The sequence below is a fragment of the Gekko japonicus genome, unplaced genomic scaffold (assembly GCF_001447785.1).
Source record: "Gekko japonicus isolate JY-2015 unplaced genomic scaffold, Gekko_japonicus_V1.1 scaffold1639, whole genome shotgun sequence".
NCBI lineage: Eukaryota > Metazoa > Chordata > Lepidosauria > Squamata > Gekkonidae > Gekko > Gekko japonicus.
The window spans coordinates 257,799-275,885 of NW_015170330.1; the positions used below are offsets into that span (position 1 = coordinate 257,799).

The window sequence follows — 18,087 nt, forward strand, 5'->3', positions numbered from 1 at the left end:
GAAATCGATGGGATTTTAATGTACTTCACTTTGGCTGGATTGTGCCTTATTGCTCAGAGTGGAAATGCAGCTGATTTGTATATAGGCATGCAGGGAAAGTTAATGCTTAAGGATAATGCATTTGCAAAATATCTACTTGGCTGCCATTTTTAAAATTCAAATCACCATCAAAATTCTTTTAATAATTCCATGTTTTAGGAATGAATTCTATGCGCACTAGACCATCTCCACCATGGAACATGATTTCTCTCCCACTCACACTTCCATTTGCAGAACAGCAACAGTTTTCAGTAAGTTCTTGCAAAAACAGAAGTGCTAACAGAATAGGAAATGTGACCCGCAGCAGAGACTATAGTATCTACTATGCACAGAAATAGTTCATAGGCTCCAAGCCCATTGATATAAATTTGTAAGTAAAAATCGTAACCAGGTAAACTAAGACTGAACTCTCCCTAGAAGCTAAAATGACTACACGGAGGCTATTGTACTTTGGTCACATTCTGAGAAGACAAGAGGCTCTGGAAAAGACAACTATGCCAGGGAGCAGGAAAAGAGGCAGATGCGCAACATGAGACGGATTGGCTCAGTCCAGGAAGCCACAAGGGCCCTCCATTTGCAAGACCTGAGAAAGGCTGTTAACGAGAGGATCTTTTGAAGAATGTTAATTCATAGGGTCGCTGTAAGTCAAGAAGTGACTCAATGGCAATTCACACACACAGACTAAAGACGAAGTAAGGAAAGGATTGGGTGGGTGGGGGGTGTCACACACAGCTCAGATTGCCGTGTCTATACTACCTGAATGGCCACACTAAGGGCCAACAGTACCTCATTCTCATCTTGACTTAAGCTCCAGTTCATTGGCTGTCTAGTTCATCCCCCCATTTCAGTCACCTACACAGAACATCTGTGGTCTTTCTTGCTTCTGCTGAAATGAAGAACAAGAGCTGAACATCATATGAGTAGTGGTTAAGGTTGTTCAAACAGCCGCTGGTTCAGATTACATCCTGTTTGCCAGTGGCAAATAGAGAGCCAGGTTTTTTTTGGCCATACTGTTTATTGATCCATTCATGGCTGCTCAACAGGTTGCTTTATTGTATTCCTTCCTAATAATGCAGTACAGGGCAATTAGATTTTTTGTGCAGCTGTGGCTGCTGTTTCCTCTGCCATACTACAGAAGGGCTTTTGAGGACTTCTGGGGGGAAATAGGAGAAGACTGGATTTATACCCCACCCTTCACTTAGAGTCTCAGAGCGGCTTACAAACTCCTTTCCCTTCTGCTCCCCATAACAGACACCCTGTGAGGTAGGCGGGGCTCAGAGAACTCTGAGAGAACTGTCAAAAGATCCTGGTCGAACTCCCGTGAGAGGAGGAAGGAAGCTAGCGAGAATTTGGGGAGACCTGCCAAATGCACAGTTTGATGATTTTAGGGAGGACTTGGGGAACAAAAAAAGCAAGAAGCAATAACTCCTCCTGGGCAGAGACGAAGGTAGGGATAAGGATGAGGTTGTGGGGAAGGATGGATTTATGTATAATAGTGCCGTCAAGTCACAACTGACTTATACCAACCCTAGCAAGCGGCTTTCAAGGCAGGTGAGAAACAGAGGTGGGGAGAATGACACTGTAAGCCTCTTTGGGTCTTTCTAGGGGAGAAAAGGGGGGGTGTATAAATGTGTAAAATACACAATAGATAAATCTCAACCCCCAGTGTGTCTTTTACACATACAAGAAACAGTCTGGTCCTTTGTCATGGGGAGGGCCTGTAGCTCAGTGGTAGAGCACCTGCTTGGCATGCAGAAGGTCCCAGGTTCAATCCCCAGCTCTTAAAAAATTGCCAGGTAACAGGTGAGGGGAAAGCCCTCAGCCTGAGACCCTGGAGACAGGCTGCCAATCTAAGGCTGCGGTCACACAGAGCATTAGGCACACTAGAGAGACGGAAGATAGGTGGATTTTCCGGGCGCGATCTCACCACCACATCTGGGAAGTGTAGCGCTCCCATGGCTCACCCGAGGCTTCACTCCAAAGATGCGCTGTAAAAAACTAGTACCTCCGAGGTACTAGTTTCTGGAAACTGCGGGGCATGGGCGGGCATCTGATCGCGCTTCTGGTGGTAGTTCCGGCGCCCGCCCATGTCCCCTCGCAAAAAGGGGTTTTCCCCCCAAGTCTCCACGGATGCGCACAAGCACCCAACAGAGCATGCGCACACTTTAGTTTAAAAAAAACCCCACAACCCCACTAGCCCCGCGTCCCCGCTTCTTTGCAGCGTCGCAGGATTCTCCTGTGATCGGCACCTCCCCCCTAACCACGGGACCTCCACGGGATGTCTGCTCACGCAACCGTGCGTTATTTTGCCCCGGGGCAAACAGCCACGCCCCCCCCACGTTTTCCAGCCCGTGTGACCAGAGCCTAAGTAGACAATATGGACCTTGATGGACTGATGTTCTGATTCAGTATTAGGCAACTTCATGTGTCTTGCATCTGATTTGCCATTTATCTCTCCCTACTGCATTTTAATCCTGCCCTTCCTCCGAGGAGCTCAGAAGAACAGCATGCATTCCCACACTATCCTCACAACAACCCTGTGAGGTAGGCTGGGCTGAGAGACGGACTGTCTCAAAACTATCCAACGAACTTCATGCCTGGGTGGGGGAAACGAACTGTAAAATATGGATGGGCAGAACAGAAAGAAACACGTTGGTCTTTTAAAACAGGACAAGAACTTTCACTTCTCTGTGGAGTGGCAAATCCTGACTCCTAGATCAGCAGGGTATAGAGGCAGGGAGGCTGCCTTGCTTTGGAGAATGTGTATATATCGGGAACAGAGAACTTGAATTCAGTACTCTACAAAGACTGCTGCACTCCCAAGTGGACAAGTGTGTACAGGAAGAAGGAGGAGGAGTTGAATTTATACCCCACCCTTCACTCAAAGTCTCAGAGCAGCTTCCAATCTCCTTCCCTTCCTCTCCCCACAACAGACACCCTGTGAGGTAGGTGGGGCTGAGAGAGCTCTGAGAGAACGGCCCTTGAGAGAACAGCTCTGAAAGAAATGTGACTGACCCAAGGTCACCCAGCTGGCTGCATGTGGAGGAGGAATGGGGAATCAAATCTGGAAGGGCCTCTTCTTGGCATGTAGAAGGTCTGAGGCTCAATCCCCGGCATCTCCAGATAAAAAGGACCAGGCAGTGGGTGATGTGTACTGAGACTAGACAATACCGACTAGCCAGTGCCGACCTTGATGGATCGATGGTCTGGTTCCCGATAAGGCAGCTGCAAGCATGTGTTGTTGGCCAGAGAGGCATATGCTCATTTGCTCCCTGATTCTTAGCCACTGTTAGGTTCTGATCTCTGTGGCCACAGTTCTCACTGAGGTAGTCGGGGCTTGTGATCTAATGCTTGGTTATGGGTGTGCACAGATCTAATCCCTGCACAAGGAAAGCTAGTGCAACAGGCTAACTGGCAGCCTTTCTTTCCTGGCACGCTGTTTTCCTAAGTGCAAGGAAAATTTAAGTACAGAGGAGCATTCAGTTATACAAGATCCCCGCCCCCAGCCCCCACTCTCCTGCAGTCTGAAGCGATGCAACCCAGAGCGGGGCTGACCACCCCGATGAGGACTAGACACGCGCGTCTCCAAGTCAAAGCAACCCAGACATGGGTTGCTACAGGGTAGCAGCCTTGTACAACTCGGCAGAAATGGATAAGGTAGAGCAGGGTCCCCCCCAACTTTTTGAGCCTGCGGGCACATTTGGGATTCTGGCACAGCACGGTGGGCACAGCGACCAAATGGCTGCCACCAAATGGCTGCTGCAGGAGGCGGAGCCAGCCACAAAACGATGGCCACGGCTTAACTTCTGGAACACAGTGAAGATCCTCGTGTTGTGGTGGCAGCAGCTGCCGAAGCAACGTTTGAAGAAATCTGCACAGCCAATCAAGTCTCCAGTGGCTAATCAGAAGCCTTGCTGGGGGGGGGGAACACCCTACCTGGCCCCACCCACTTCCTATAAGCCCTTGGTGGGTGCCAGTCGATGCTTCCCTCTAAGCTGTGGGGTCTTGTGAGCAAAAATTCCACTTCGTGAGCTACCGGCATTAAAGTCGTGAGCAAGCGATTTGGCTCCTGCACCCATTAGTTTGCTCTGTAGCCATCCTTCCTGAGCAAAGACAAAAAAGGTGTGAGCCGGAGGCTAAAAAACAGTGAGCTCGCTCACACTAGCTCAGCTTAGAAGGAACACAAGTGCCAGTAAAGGTGCCAGTGGGCATCATGGTGCCATGGGCCCCTCGTTGGGGACCCCTGAGGTAGGGTCTCTGTGTTTTATTATAAGTATTATTTATTGTATTTATGAATTGCCCAATCTCTGCTCTGGCAAGGGCTCTGGGCGATGCCCAGTGTTCATAAAACAGAAACCAGATACAACCAATTAAAACACGAATAAAATGTTTTGTTTTTCCTCCAAAGCTACCGAAAGCTGTGGGGTGGTTTTTTTTTTTTTAATGCAACATTTCAAGTAATTATTTCAAGTAAATTTCAAGTAAAATTAGGTCAAGGGAACGGGAGGCTGACTGAACTGCCTCACCCTCCTGGAACACTTTTGCACTGCTAAGGAGCTGTTGCTGTAAAAGTATTCTTCTTTTAGCACAAACGGAGCACTGGCTCTGTCGCTTCATGTGAGACTTCACCTACCCTGTTTCCCAAAATCAAGGTGTTAAGACAAGACTGGTGGTGCAAAGAGTGCGGGCGGGGAGGATATTCCAGTTCAGATCAGGTCAATGGGATGTGTGGGGGGAGGAGGGGGGGGGGGGGGGAGGTGCGGGAAAGCAGTTTGTATTAGTTCCAGGTGGTCAGCCGTGCTGGTCTGAAGCATTAGAACACATTGAGAGTCCCAGTGGCACCTTTGAGACCAACAAAGGTTTATTCAAGGTATGAGCTTTCGTGTGCAAGGCACACTTTTAAAAATACAATGGAATGGCAGACGAGGTTCTAAACTTATAGACAGGGTAAAAAGGTAAAAGTAAAGGTTCCCTTGCTAGAAAGCCAGTCGAATCCGACTCTAGGGTTGCGGTGCTCATCTCCGTTTCAAAGCCGAAGAGCCAGCGCTGTCCGAAGACATTTCCGTGGTCATGTGGCCGGCATGACTAAACACCAAGGTGCACGGAATGCTGTTACCTTCCCACTGAAGTAGTACCTATTTATCTACTTGCAATTTCTTGCTTTCGAACTGCTAGTTTGGCAGGAGCTGGAACTAGAGACGGGAGCTCACTCCGTCATGCGGCAACTCGGGTCTCAAACTGCTGAACTACCGACCTTCCACAGCCTGCAGTTCAGCGTCTTAACCACTTGAGCCACCTCACCACAGCAAATGAACATGTGACCAATGCTCCCTCTAAGCTGTGGGATCTTGTGAGCAAAAATTCTACTTTGTGAGCTGCTGGCATTAAAGTTGTGAGCGAGAGATTTGGCTACTGCAATAAACTAGTTTGCTCTGGAGCCCTCCTTCCTGCGCTAAGACAAAAATGTGTGAGCCAGAGGCTGAAAAACTGTGAGCTAGCTCACACTAACTCAGCTTAGAGGGAACACTGCCTGTGACATCATGATGTTTAAGTTATGCAAAGTGAAAAACTAAATAACAAGTTAACAGCAGGGCAGAGTATGCATCCAAGGAAGGAGGAAAGAGCCCGAGAACTGCTTTAGTTTATCTGCTCCCTGCTCACATGCCCTAGCAGGGCTCTTTCCCCACCTGGCTGAGTTTGGGAAGGCTTCCTAAGGGGACGATCAAAGCCATGTCCAACTTTTGTCAATGAAACTGGTCACAACCCTTCTGCCACCATCAGACGTGTGCACATTCAGTCCAAGTCTCCCACCTCCTAGTCCAGCACTCTAACCACTATGCCACACCGGCTCTTGCAAATACTTCTGGTTGATACGCACACCTGGAGTCCCTCCAGTTAGCACACAGGAGGATTCCAATCGGCAGGCAGCTGTCAGGCCCCCGGGAGCCTGCTTTTCCTATGGGGCGGATTGGCCATTATGGCCCCTGGGGAAAGTCCTGGCAGGCTGGGGGTCCCTAACAAGGTGCCCATGAGTATTATGGCACCCCCACTGACACCTTTTCTGTACCCACCAAGTGTTTTTAGGAAGTCGGGTCGGTGGGGCTTTTGCCCAGCAAGGCTTCTCACTGGCCACCGCAATTTTGATTGGATGTGCAGATTTTTTAAAATGTTGCTTTGGCACCAGCTGCCACCACAGCACAGGGATCTGCACTGTGAAGCTGCGGCAACCATTTTGTGGCTGGCTCCGCCTCCTGTGGCAGCCATTTTGTTGCTGCGCCCACCGTGCTGTGTCAGAATCCCCAATGTGCCCGCAGGCTCAGAAAGGTTAGGGGCCCCTGTGGTGGGCTGATGGCCTGGGAGCCGCTTCCCCCGTGCCCTTCCAGGGGGCAAAAGAGACCAGCCCAACCGAGCACGCGCCACTTTCCGGATGAGTCGCCCCAACTGGGCAAGTCATGCGGCTGTTATGACCTGGCTCACACAAGTCCTGCAGCCCCCACCATCACCCACCTGGCCAGCCCAGCAGAGATGCCACAGCCAAGCCAAGCACCAGGCACAACTAGCCCGGGCCTCCCACTGGGGAGGCAGGGCAGGGGAGGGTGGGGCATTTTCCCGGGCCATTTTGCCTCACAATCTACCCCTGTTCGATATTCCCTCATTTCCAAAATATCCCCTCCTGGGGCAGTGTAGATTCACCCAATCCACTCTTAGGTCTATGTTTGGCATATTGGCCAAATGACCACTCAAGTATCATCCACCAGACCATCTATTTATTTGCACTCAAGTAAGTCCTTGTCATTGGTGATCACAAACAGTCTTGAACACAAGCCCTCAAACATTGTTAAGCATTCCACCAAGTCAAGAATGCAGCAGTGTAGGTGAGAATTTACCTTTCTCAATCCACTTGGATTAGGAGCGAGGCCCTGCTGGTGGACCTCCTGAGGGCACCTGGGTTTTGGCCACTGTGTGACACAGTGTTGGACTGGTGGGGCCATTGGCTTCGTCCAACATGGCTTCTCTTATGTCCTCTTATGTTCTTATGAGGCCTGCTCGCCCCCAATCCCAACCTCGACCAGGTGCAAACCTGTCTTCTTCTGTTGTTGCCTCCTGATTTAACTCCAAACAGAAAGCCTGAGTGTGCTGCTAAATCACAGCCAATTTATGGCTGTTCCAGGCATGAGACCTTCAGAGGTGGTCTGTGTCAGCTAAGCTGCCATGAGTGTGGAGAGGCTCTGTAATTGCTTTGCATTCCTTCCCTTGCGCTTAATTGCTTCACAGCTGCAACACTTATCTGTAAAGAGTTACTGGAGGAGTTGTGGTGTCTACCTTCTGTGGGAGCTACTTTGTTCCCAGATTCGCTACCGTTAGAGACTCTTGCCATCTCCCGCGTGCGGGAGTCCACCTAATTGGGTATTGCTGGGGTGTGTGCATATGAATGCCCTATATCCTATTATGCGCATAGGTAGTCCGCCATTCCTAACAGTGTTCATGTTACTGCATCTATGGCTTTTCAATTAAAGTAAAACCTTCCTGGAAGTGTGTGCTTCGTTGTTTTGCTGTGGATCCTGACAGTCTGCCTCTGTGGAGCAACCCTGGGCTTCCTTGAGAGAGCCAGTTTGGTGACGTGGTTAAGTGTGCGGACTCTAATCTGGGAGAACCGGGTTTGATTCCCCACTCCTCCACTTGCACCTGGATGGATGACCTTGGGCAAGCCGTAGTTCTGATAAGAGCTGTTCTTGAAAAAGAGCAGTTTCTGTCAGAGCTCTCTCAGCCCCACCCACCTCACAGGGTGTCTGTTGTGGGGAGGGGAAGGCAAAGGAGTTTGTAAGCCACTCTGAGACTCCAAGTGAAGGGCCGGGTATAAATCCAATCTCTTCTTCTTCTTCTTGGTGGTCTCCCATCCAAGTACTGACCAGGGCCGACCCTGCTTCATTGCCAAGTCCTGACAAGCATGGGCTGTTTCCTTAGCAAAATCCTCTCGAAAAATGGACTTTTGTTTTCTTAACCATCACAGTAACTTTTGTTTTAGTTGTTTAATTTAGTAAAAAAAATTGAAACCACAGGATCAGTGTTTCAGGATTTAAAAAAATCAAGGGATTTGTGGCCCCCGCAGAGGTGTAGAATAGGAAGGATGATAATTATTAGTCATCGGTTGCAAATGTGGGACAAATATCGGTAGAATAGGAAAGTGAGCTTAAAGGTCATCTAGTCCAACCCCTTCCTCAGTGCAAGAAACATAAAACTGTTTCCAACAGGCAGCTGTCCAGTCGCTATTTGAAGATCTCCAGTGACGACGAAGCTCTTCCCAACCCCGACACCACACTGTCTGAGGGGCTGGAAAGAATGACCTCAGGCCTCTGGGCAATCGTTTCCTCTGGACACCTGTGACAGACAGCTACCAGTTCCACCCTTCAGGCTTCACTGCCAGCGTCTGTATGCAAATCCTTAGAGACTCCAGCCAATGAAAGGCTGTGGATCCTTGGGGGAGGGGGGATTAGGTGGGGTGGGGAGAAAGGTGGTCGACTCCTCATAGAGCGCTTAGCCTGAGATAGAGATAGCGATAGAAATAGGGATCCTCTGGTAGGCAGGTTAGTCTATTTCTGGGAGATAGTATGTTGGGAATTCACAATAGGATCAAGGACAGGATTTTGAGATCAGCAAGCCTTATCTCCCAAGTGATTGCTTGGGTGATTGCTTTCAGTAATTCTAGTAAGGTGTAATCTCTAGCCAGAGTTTTTGCTTTGCCAGATTGCTCAAAAGCCAGTTGAATCTGACTCTAGAGGGTGGTGCTTATCTTGGTTTCCAAGTCGAAGAGCCAGCGCTGTCTGAAGACTTCTCCATGGTTGTGTGGCCAGTGCATGGAACGCTGCTACCTTCCCACCAAAGCGGTACCTATTTATCTACTCTCAATTTCTTGCTTTCGAACTGCTAGTTTGGCAGGAGTTGGGGCCAGAGAGCTCAGTCCGTCATGCAGCATTAGGGTCTCGAACTGCCGAGCAACAGACCTTCCCATCTGCAGCTCAGCATCTCAACCTCTAAGCCACCGCAGCTTAGTGCTGGAATGCCATCAAGATGGCAGCCATGTTTCTCCACATGCTGCCAACATACTATGTATTGCTATGAGCCTTTTCTGATATTGGTGGTATTGTGCTTTGAGAAGGCATTAAATAAAATTTATTTTAATTTTAAAAAAGATGGCAGCCATCTGACATTCATGTTGAGATCTTTGCTGGCTGGTGTGTGTGTGTACATGCACACACGCATGCACACATGCACACAGAGAGAGAGAGAACCCTACATTTGCCTGTTCCATCCATGGAACAATGTGAGACATTGGCTTAGGGGGAAAGCATCTGCTTTTCATGCAGAAGGTCCTGGGTTCAACCCTCAGCATATCCAGTGTAAAGGACCAGGCATTCGGTGATGTGACAGACGTTTCTCTGCCCAAGACCCCAGAGAGCCACTGCCAGTCTCAGCAGGCCATGCTGATCTTGATAGACCAATGGTCTGATTCACCACAAGGCAGCTTCATGTGTCTTCATGTGAGATACTGTCAGGTGTCACTCATTGGACCAGAGATCAGACTTGCTCTGGGGCTCTTGGGTTGTCCAAACAGTCACAGTCTTATTTCAAGATAACCCCGAGCGCCAGACTCCGTTGCAGTGAACCACAGATACGGTGAAGCTCACAAACATGTGGGGCTGCCTCTCTGTTCATGCGCGGAATGCTGTTTTCATCTCCGTTGAGCAATTACAGCCCATCCATCTGGCTGGGTTTTCAGACCAGAGGTTGAGCCTTCCAAAGCCATGAGCCTGAGCACCTCCTGGTTTTAGCAAGGAAGCACCGAGGCAATACGTTCTGGCATTTGGACCTGCTTAAAAGGCCTTCTGAGAACTTCTCCTGATGGTCAGGGTCATCAAGACGCAACGGATCCGGCGATGCTCCTTCTGCCCCCTGCCTTGTGGCTACCCTGGATGAGTCCTGTCAGGCCCTCGTGTCTCTGTCCAGTTCCTTCGCACCCTGCAAGCACTGAAATCCATCGTGATGATCCTCAGGTATCTGTGCAGAAGCCAGAGAAGAAGAAGAAAAAGAAGAAGAAGAGATTGGATTTATACTACTTCACTACCCAAAGGTGTCTCAGAGCGGCCTCCAAACTCCTTTCCCTTCCCCTCCCCACAACAGACACTCTGTGAGGTAGGTGGGGCTGAGAGAGCTCTGATAGAGAGTGCTCTTGAGAGAGAACACCTCTGACAGAACTATGGCTTGCCCAAGGTCACACCAGCAGCTGCAAGTGGAGGAGTAGGGAATCAAACCTGGTTCTCCCAGATTAGAGTCCGTGCAGTTAACCACTACACCAAACTGGCTGAGATAAACTGAGAACAGGACGTGTGACACCCTGGTTGTAAGTCTCTCCTTCCACCCCGGAAATCTGAGCTGAGCTGCACTAATTTAAAGAAATCCCCAGGGCCAATGAAGCCCAAACTCAGCAGAATCGAATTTGCTTATATGTTCTAGGCCAAAAATATTCATGCTGAGTTCTGAAGCCTTCTGGGTGAAGACTGTTTCGGTGTTGTTAGCCGGGGAGTGTTCTAGGAGAAAGAAATGTTCCCTCTCTAGTTTCTGAATGTGGCCCTTTTTATGCTCTGTTTCTTTCCGGGTTTTTTGGGGTGGGTGGGCGGTGGGAAGTCAAGTCATCGCCAACTTATGGTGAACCTGTAGGGCAGGGGTGGTGAACTCACTGGAAATGTGTTATTTAAAATTTAATTGTGTTTGACTGTGTCCTTTATGAAGTTTATATCTCCGCTACCTGGCATTACCTTTTATGACACATGTGGCCCGGCCCAACAAGGTCTCATTTATGTCACTTCTGGCCCTCATATCAAATGAGTTCGACACCCCTGCTGTAGGGTTTTCAAGGCAAGACACGGACAGAGGTGGTTTGCCATTGTGTGCCTCTGCATAGCAACCCGAGACTTCCCACCCCCATCCAAGATCTAACCAGGGCTGACCCTGCTTAGTTTCTGAGATCTGATGAGACTGGGCTTAGGCTGAGCCCTCCAGATCACGGCAGAGACAAACAAGGGAGGTTTGCCATTCCCTGCCTCTGCGTAGCAACCCTGGACTTCATTGGTTGCCTCCCATCCAAGTACTAACCAGGGCCGACCCTGCTTAGCTACCAAAATCTGATGAGATCGGGCTAGCCTGGGCTGTTCAGGTCAGGGCTTCTGTCCCTCTACTCTCTTTCAAAGAGACGGGCCCACTGGCTCCAGGCCGACAGCCTGAAGCTGCAAAGAGGCCACTGTCTACATTGTTAAATAAAGGCTCTCATTTCAGTGGGGGAAAGAAATCTTCAAATACCTCCCAGTAGACTTGGTCGTCAAAGCATTGTGTGTCAGGGGGAGCTGCAAGGCATTTCATCTTCAGGATGAGCCCTGGAGGAGGGAAGAGAAGATGTAAGAGGAAGGATCCCAGAGTTCAGCACCATGGATGGGCCCCATCTGGAGATGCTTCAGAAGTTCTCATCTGAGTTTCCCCCTGTATTTGGGGAATCTGAATGACCTGATCTCGCTTCTAAAAAGGAACGGATGCATCTGGAATGCCCCATCCATTACGTCTTCCCCCATCTCTGCTACATGTGTGTTTTTGTATCAACCTAAAACCCAAAGTCTCAGCTAGTGAGAAGAGTCACAGACAGGAAACAGGAAGGGGGTCCTTCATAGCTTAGCGTGTACTGCCCTCTAGTGGTCAAAGAGCCCATAACATCAGCAGAGAAAATGGCTCCTTCCAATTTTTGTCAGACACTCCGTTTTCTGGTCTTTGCCCCCTGCTTAATCACTGCCCTGTTTTCTGCCTGTTTTTGCCTCTGCGGAATGCCATGGTAACATTTTGCTAAAGAAAGTTGGAGTCACTGTTACTGATTAAAATTTTAACTTCCTCTCCCAGATTCAGCAGAAGTTAAATCTGAGAGGAAAAGGGTCTCTCCAGCGCAGGCCTTGACAAATTTTCTTTGGTCCTAAGACCCAGTGCTCAAATTTAGGAGACAGACTTGTTTTTCACTCTTCAGGATTTCATATATTAATTACTATGTTGTCTAATCTCAACCTCTTTCACAGTTTCTCACAATTTTATTAAAGCTACAGGGAGAGCTCTGGTTGTCATTGCTACAACAAAAAGCTAGCCCCTAGCCCTAGCCTGACTCCTCCCCTGTTTCTGATAATCCCATTAAAACTCCATTTAGAAGAAGCAGAGTTGTTTTTTATACCTCACTTTTCTCTACCCTTGGGAGTCTCAAAGGGGCTTACAATTGCCTTCCCTTCCTCTCCCCTTTTGAGGTAGGTGGTGATGAGTTCTGAAAGAACTATGACTGGCCCAAGGTCACCCAGCAGGCCTCGTGTGGAGGAGGAGTGGGGAATCCAACCCCATTCTTCAGATTAGAGTCCACTGCTCTAATCCACTACACCACGCTGGCTCTCCACTACTCCCCCCCTATAACAGGCACCTTGTGAGATAGGTGGGGCTGAGAGAGTTCTGAGAGAAACTGTGACTGGCCCAAGGTCACCCAGCAGGCTTCATGTGGAGGAGGAGTGGAGAATCAAGCCCGGCTCACCAGATTAGAGTCTGCCGTTCTTAACCACTACACCACGTTGGCACTCTAATTGAACTGAATATTGGAGGCACTATAGAAAGCAACTGGTTAAGAAATGAGTTCATTCACTGCCACTGAATGGTGTAGAATTAACATATAAACAGGCAATGGCAAGAACTTGATGCACATGCTTTTTTATGCCATACAACCAAACGTTCTGATGTGAAATGATGCATAAGCTTTGTAGTCTCCTTGAGAGACCCTACAATAAAATCATTTCCCAAACACTAGGTGTCACAGTGAAATTTCTAGGTCCCGTGGTGACTTGGCGCCTGGGATTTTTGTTTGCATTATTTATAGTCCGCCTTTCTCGCTTGGACTCAAGGCGGATTACAGAGGCTGAATCCATATGATTGACGGATGGGGCAGTCAATAAATAATGCAAGAGGATTTGGGTTGCAGAACCAACCAGAAGACTAAAAACAGAACTGAAACAAAGCATAAGTATTAAGCATCACACATTAAATAATGCAAAATTACACAACAGGGTCCAATTTACAGCGAACTATACACAGTAGTGTAGAGCCCAGACCATAATAATTTGTCCAAGTAACTTTGTTGAAACATCTTGTACAGTGCTACCACTTTTGCTGGTTCTTGGATAGTTCATATATCTTATTTTGCAGTGCGAGTTTTCTTTTTAAAATCATGGAGTCAGAAAAGCCCCCCTTGAATAATTCAGTTTTGCATCATTTGCGGAAAGCCAGGAGAGGGGGGAGCCTTCTTGACCCACTCAGCTAGGCCATTCCACAAGGCGGGGGCCACAACCAAGAAGGCGCTTGTATGGGCAGCTGTTGATTTTGCCCACTTGTAAGTTGCCCACTTGTAAGTTGCACCTGCAGAAAACCCTGCTCCAAAGAGCAAAGCTGTCATGGTGGAGCATAGGGGAGTGGTGTGAAGCCCTACTCTAGCACACATGTAGGTCAGTGCATGCACATTAAGACCCCATGCTGTACATAGCCCGTTGCTTCACATACCACATCTACAAGGTCTGTTTTGAACAGCTGATAACAGACAGGTGGCCAAATATGTTTTTCAAGTAAGTTTTTAATCCAAATCAGCCTTTTAACTTTTAGACCAGCAGGCCTGGTGGAGCAAACCAACCAAGCAGGGGGAGTGAAAACTTCTCTACTGTCCAACAGCATAGAAGGGAATTGTCAGGAAGTGAACTGAGGTGTGAAAGCCCCTGGTCTACCCACGAAGTTCAGTCTCTGGTCTCTCTCCAGGTAACAGGATCTCAAGGACCAGAGCCGGACAAGACCACTCTCTGCCTGAGGCCCTGGAGAGCGGCTGCCACTCAGAGGAGACCACCCTGGCCTAGTTGGACTGATGATCTGACAGCAGGTAAGGAAGCATCTCATGCGTATTGAATTTCTGCAAGAAAGGCATTGGTTGGATTTGGGAAATGGGCTGTCTGTTATTGATCACGAGTCGCTGGCATTGGCCTGTTTTTTAATGCTTGTGTTTTAATGTCTTGGATTTTTAAAATTAATGCTGCGTTTTAATTGGTTTCATTTAATTCATTGCAAGCCGATCTTGAGCAGACCTCTGGAGAGGTGGCGTCCAATTTTTGTAAAGTAATTTAAATTTTCTAAAATGAGCCTGGAAGGTTATTGTTTGTTTGTTTTGCCGTCAAGTTGCAGTTGACTTGTGCCGACCAACCCCTGTAGGGTTTTCAAGGCAAGAGACATTCAGAGGCGGTTTGCCATGGCCTGCCTCTGCACAGTGACCCTGGACTTCTTTGGTGGTCTCCCATCCAAATGCCAGCCATGGCCGACCCTGCTTAGCTTCTGAGATCTGACAAGAATCAGGCTAGCCTGGCTATCTCGATCATGGCCAAGAAAATATTAGGGATTAGCGATCTCCAGAATCATCACAGTGGCTTCCTGCTGTGGGTTATTCTTGTATCCTTTTCCATTCAGTGCAAGTGTGGCACATGGTGGTACCTCCCCCTTCTTGGTCCTCCACAAATCAGTGGCCACAGTGAGACTCACCAACAAGGCTTCCACCTATCACAGCGATTCCCAGAGTAACGCATAAGCCAATCAGCTGGAAGACACCTTGGTACACAGCAGTCCGACTCCCATCAGCAATGAGGGGAAAGACATCGGTCAGCCTGCAAAATCGATAGGTGGGGGCAGAGAAGAAATCTTTGGAGAAGAATGAGAGGGTCTGCCCCTGCACTGGTGCTTCATTCTTCAGCCATCTCCCCCTGTCCTGAGTTCTACGCTTGAATTCTGATTTAACTAGAAGGAGTTCTAAGACTAAAACTGAAACTGAAGCACGCTCAGTGCAATTTTCAGCAGTTTCCAACTCCATCTTTTCCTGTATGAAGCCAACATGCACTGACAAAACTCTGTAAAGGAGCAATCTGGATTATTATTATGATTATCATCATGTGGCATTGTGTGTAGTATAGCCAGAAAATCCTAACATTGTCTGGCAGTCGGAAGTTTTAGCTCTTTTGGCATTATGCACCACAAGGTGGTGAACTAGGCTTGTTTTAAAGGCAAGAGACATTTCAAAGGTGGTTTGCCATTGCAATCTGGATGTGGCCCTGTATATAACAGCATCAAGAGTCTTGTTATGTTGCGTTTTACTGGTGTACTCTTGCACATTGGTAAAACTAATGCTAGACAAAAAGGATATTGATACTACTGTACCTAAAATACCAGCAAGATTGCTTTTTTGTTGTGTTTTATCAATTTGCACATGTGCATCGGAAATGTGTGTGGGAAGGGTGGAGGAGCTTCTGGTCGGCACGGCGACGGGCGGATCCCGGAGGGCTCCGGGACGGCCGACTCTTTTCGGCTTCATTGGGGGCTTCCCGGTTGCCGGTTGGGTGTTAACTGGATCGAATTGATATTGAAGATGTGATACAGATGTTATGTATTAGACTGAAAACTCAATAAAAAGATGATAAAAAAAGAGGAAATGTGTGTGGGTAGGAAGACACAAATAAACAAAATAAACAAGAAGCTGCAACAAATTGTGCATGCACATCAGGGGCAGGATGGGAAGATTTAATGACCCAAGAAAAGGGCCACACCTCCCCCCAGCCATGCCCCCAATGGAGCAAGAACTAGCTGCTGAAAAGGGCTGCAGTTCGCATGTGGAGCAGTCCCAGGCAAGGCAAGGAAGAAGAAGAAGAGTTGGTATTATACCCTACTTTTCATACTTGAAGGAGTCTCAGAGCAGCTTACAATCCCTTCCTCTCCCCACAACAGACAGCCTGTGAGGCATGTGGGGCTGAGAGAGCTCTCTCGAGGACTGCTCTTGAGAGAACAGCTCTGATAGAACTTATGACTGACCCAAGGTCACCAGCTGGCTGCATGTGGAGGAGTGGGTTCTCTTGTCAGTCTTGTCTCAGATGGTGCCTCCCTGGGCAAATTGAGGAGAGTTTCGTCTTGCGCAGTGCAGTCCCAGGACTGGGGAGGAGTCTCTTGTCTCACACGGGGCCACTCCAGGTGAGGCAAGAAGAGTCTCATCTCACATGGGGTGAGAAGAGTATCGTCTGGCTGGGGTGGTGCTGGGTGAGGTGAGGCCAGTCTCATCTTGCACAGGGAAATACCTGGAAATTTGGGGGGGGGGTGGAGCCTGGGGGCGGGTTTTAGAGAGGGGAGGGACCTCAGCAGGGTATGATGCCATAGAGTCCACCCCCCAAGGCAGCCATTTCTCCAGGGGAAATGATCTCTGTCATCTTGAGAACAGCCATTATCCCAGGAGACCTCCAGCCTCCACTAGGGGCAACCAATATCCTATCTGCTCACCAGGTCTTTTCCGGGTGGCATTAAAGGCCAATCTTCCCCCGACGCACAGTGCCCTTCTGTGCCAGTTTGGTGTAGTGGTTAAAAGTGTAGACTCTAATCTGGGAGAACCAGGTTTGATTCCCCACTGCTCCACAGGCAGCTGCTGGCGTGACCTTGGGTCAGTCACAGGTTCTCTCAAGAGCAGTTGTCTCAGAGCTCTCTCAGCCCCACCTACCTCACAGGGTGTCTGTTGTGGGGAGGGGAAGAGAAAAGGATTGTAAGCCACTCTGAGACTCCTTCGGGTAGTGAAGGACGGGGGTCTAAACCCAATCTCTTCTCCTTGTCTTCTTCTCAAAAGACAGACATTTGAAATGGAACTTTGGAGAATCCCTCATGTTTGATACCACTCTGGAGAGAAGGGCAGAGTGAAGCTGGAACCTGAACATCCAGAGAGAAATTCTATTCCACAGAATTTTGGAAGCATCCTTCACTCTGGCCTAATACGGAACCAGAAGCAAGGTCAGTCTCAGACGCAACCTCTGCTCTGGTGGATCATGAGAGCTCACCCTTCTCCGTAGGTATCATGAGTGGCCAGAGCTGTAACCAGAAGTTGGGGACTCCACACGTGTCCTGGATTTTCAGCTTGGAGGCCAGAATGGGCTGGAAAGCAAGAGGCGAGGAGGGCACTTTGTTATCACGACAGGGAGGAGGAAACATCTCTTCACACCATGCGTAGTTAACATGGGAGTCCACTGGTGTAACACCTAGCACAGAGTTGCCAATCTCCAGGTGGGTTAAAGATTATGAGAGATCACGGGAGAAGTTGAACACCCAATACAAACCATACAGACAACCGTGAGATAATTACTAGGATATTATTCTATGAATTTATTTTGTATATTACTATAAAGATTTTAAACATGAATGGACTTTCACTATAATATAAGTCCTGGAAGCAGCGGATGTGCTATTAATAGAAGTTATTAATAGAAGCCGCCCTGAGCCTTCGGGGTAGGGCGGGGTATAAATTTAAATATAAATAAATAAATAAATAAATAAAGAAGTGGGGAAATTATGTGGCTTTGACGGCCGAGTGGAGGGACTGACACATAGAATTTTGAATGGATGAAGAAATAGACAATTAGAAGTTCAGAGTGACTATACGGACAGTTATTTGACCGAAGCACTTTGTTCATTATTGAGGACTTATTGTGAAAATCTATAAATGTTAAAAAACTTTATAGGCCCCGGTCACACGGGCCAGATATCGCAGGGGGGAGGCGTGGCTGTTTGCCCCGGAGCGAACTACTGCGTGGCTGCTGGATCAAATGTCCCGCCGACATCCTGTGGTTTGGGGGGAGGTGCCGATCATACGTCAATCCTGCGGCGCAGCAAAGAAGTGGCACGGTGGGGGTTGTGGGTTTTTTTAACTGAAGTGTGCGCATGCGCCGTTGGGTGCTTGTGTGCATCCCATGGAGACTTGAAAAAAAAACCCTTTTCGCGACGGGACATGGGCGGGCGCCGGATGCCACGAGCTACCACTGGAAACATGATCAGACGCCCGCCCTTGCCCCACAGTTTCTGGAAACTAGTACCTCGGAGGTACTAGTTTTTTATGGCGCATCTTCGGTGGGATGCCTCGGGCTCGCCATGGGA

At 48.6% G+C, this 18,087-nt stretch overlaps 1 protein-coding gene across 1 annotated transcript in view; it reads right to left on the reverse strand.

The window, feature by feature from the left end:
* Positions 1-9,083: 9,083 nt before the first annotated feature.
* RHBG (Rh family B glycoprotein) overlaps positions 9,084-18,087 on the reverse strand; it is a 25,504-nt gene continuing 16,500 nt past the window's right edge. Inside the window, exons 5-8 of the mRNA XM_015418125.1 lie at positions 16,998-17,091; positions 14,677-14,798; positions 11,395-11,468; positions 9,084-10,095 (exon numbers count right to left, since the gene is read on the reverse strand). Of these exons, the coding sequence (XP_015273611.1) occupies positions 10,021-10,095; positions 11,395-11,468; positions 14,677-14,798; positions 16,998-17,091 (365 nt within the window). The 3' untranslated portion in view covers positions 9,084-10,020. The remainder of the gene's footprint in view (positions 10,096-11,394; positions 11,469-14,676; positions 14,799-16,997; positions 17,092-18,087) is intronic.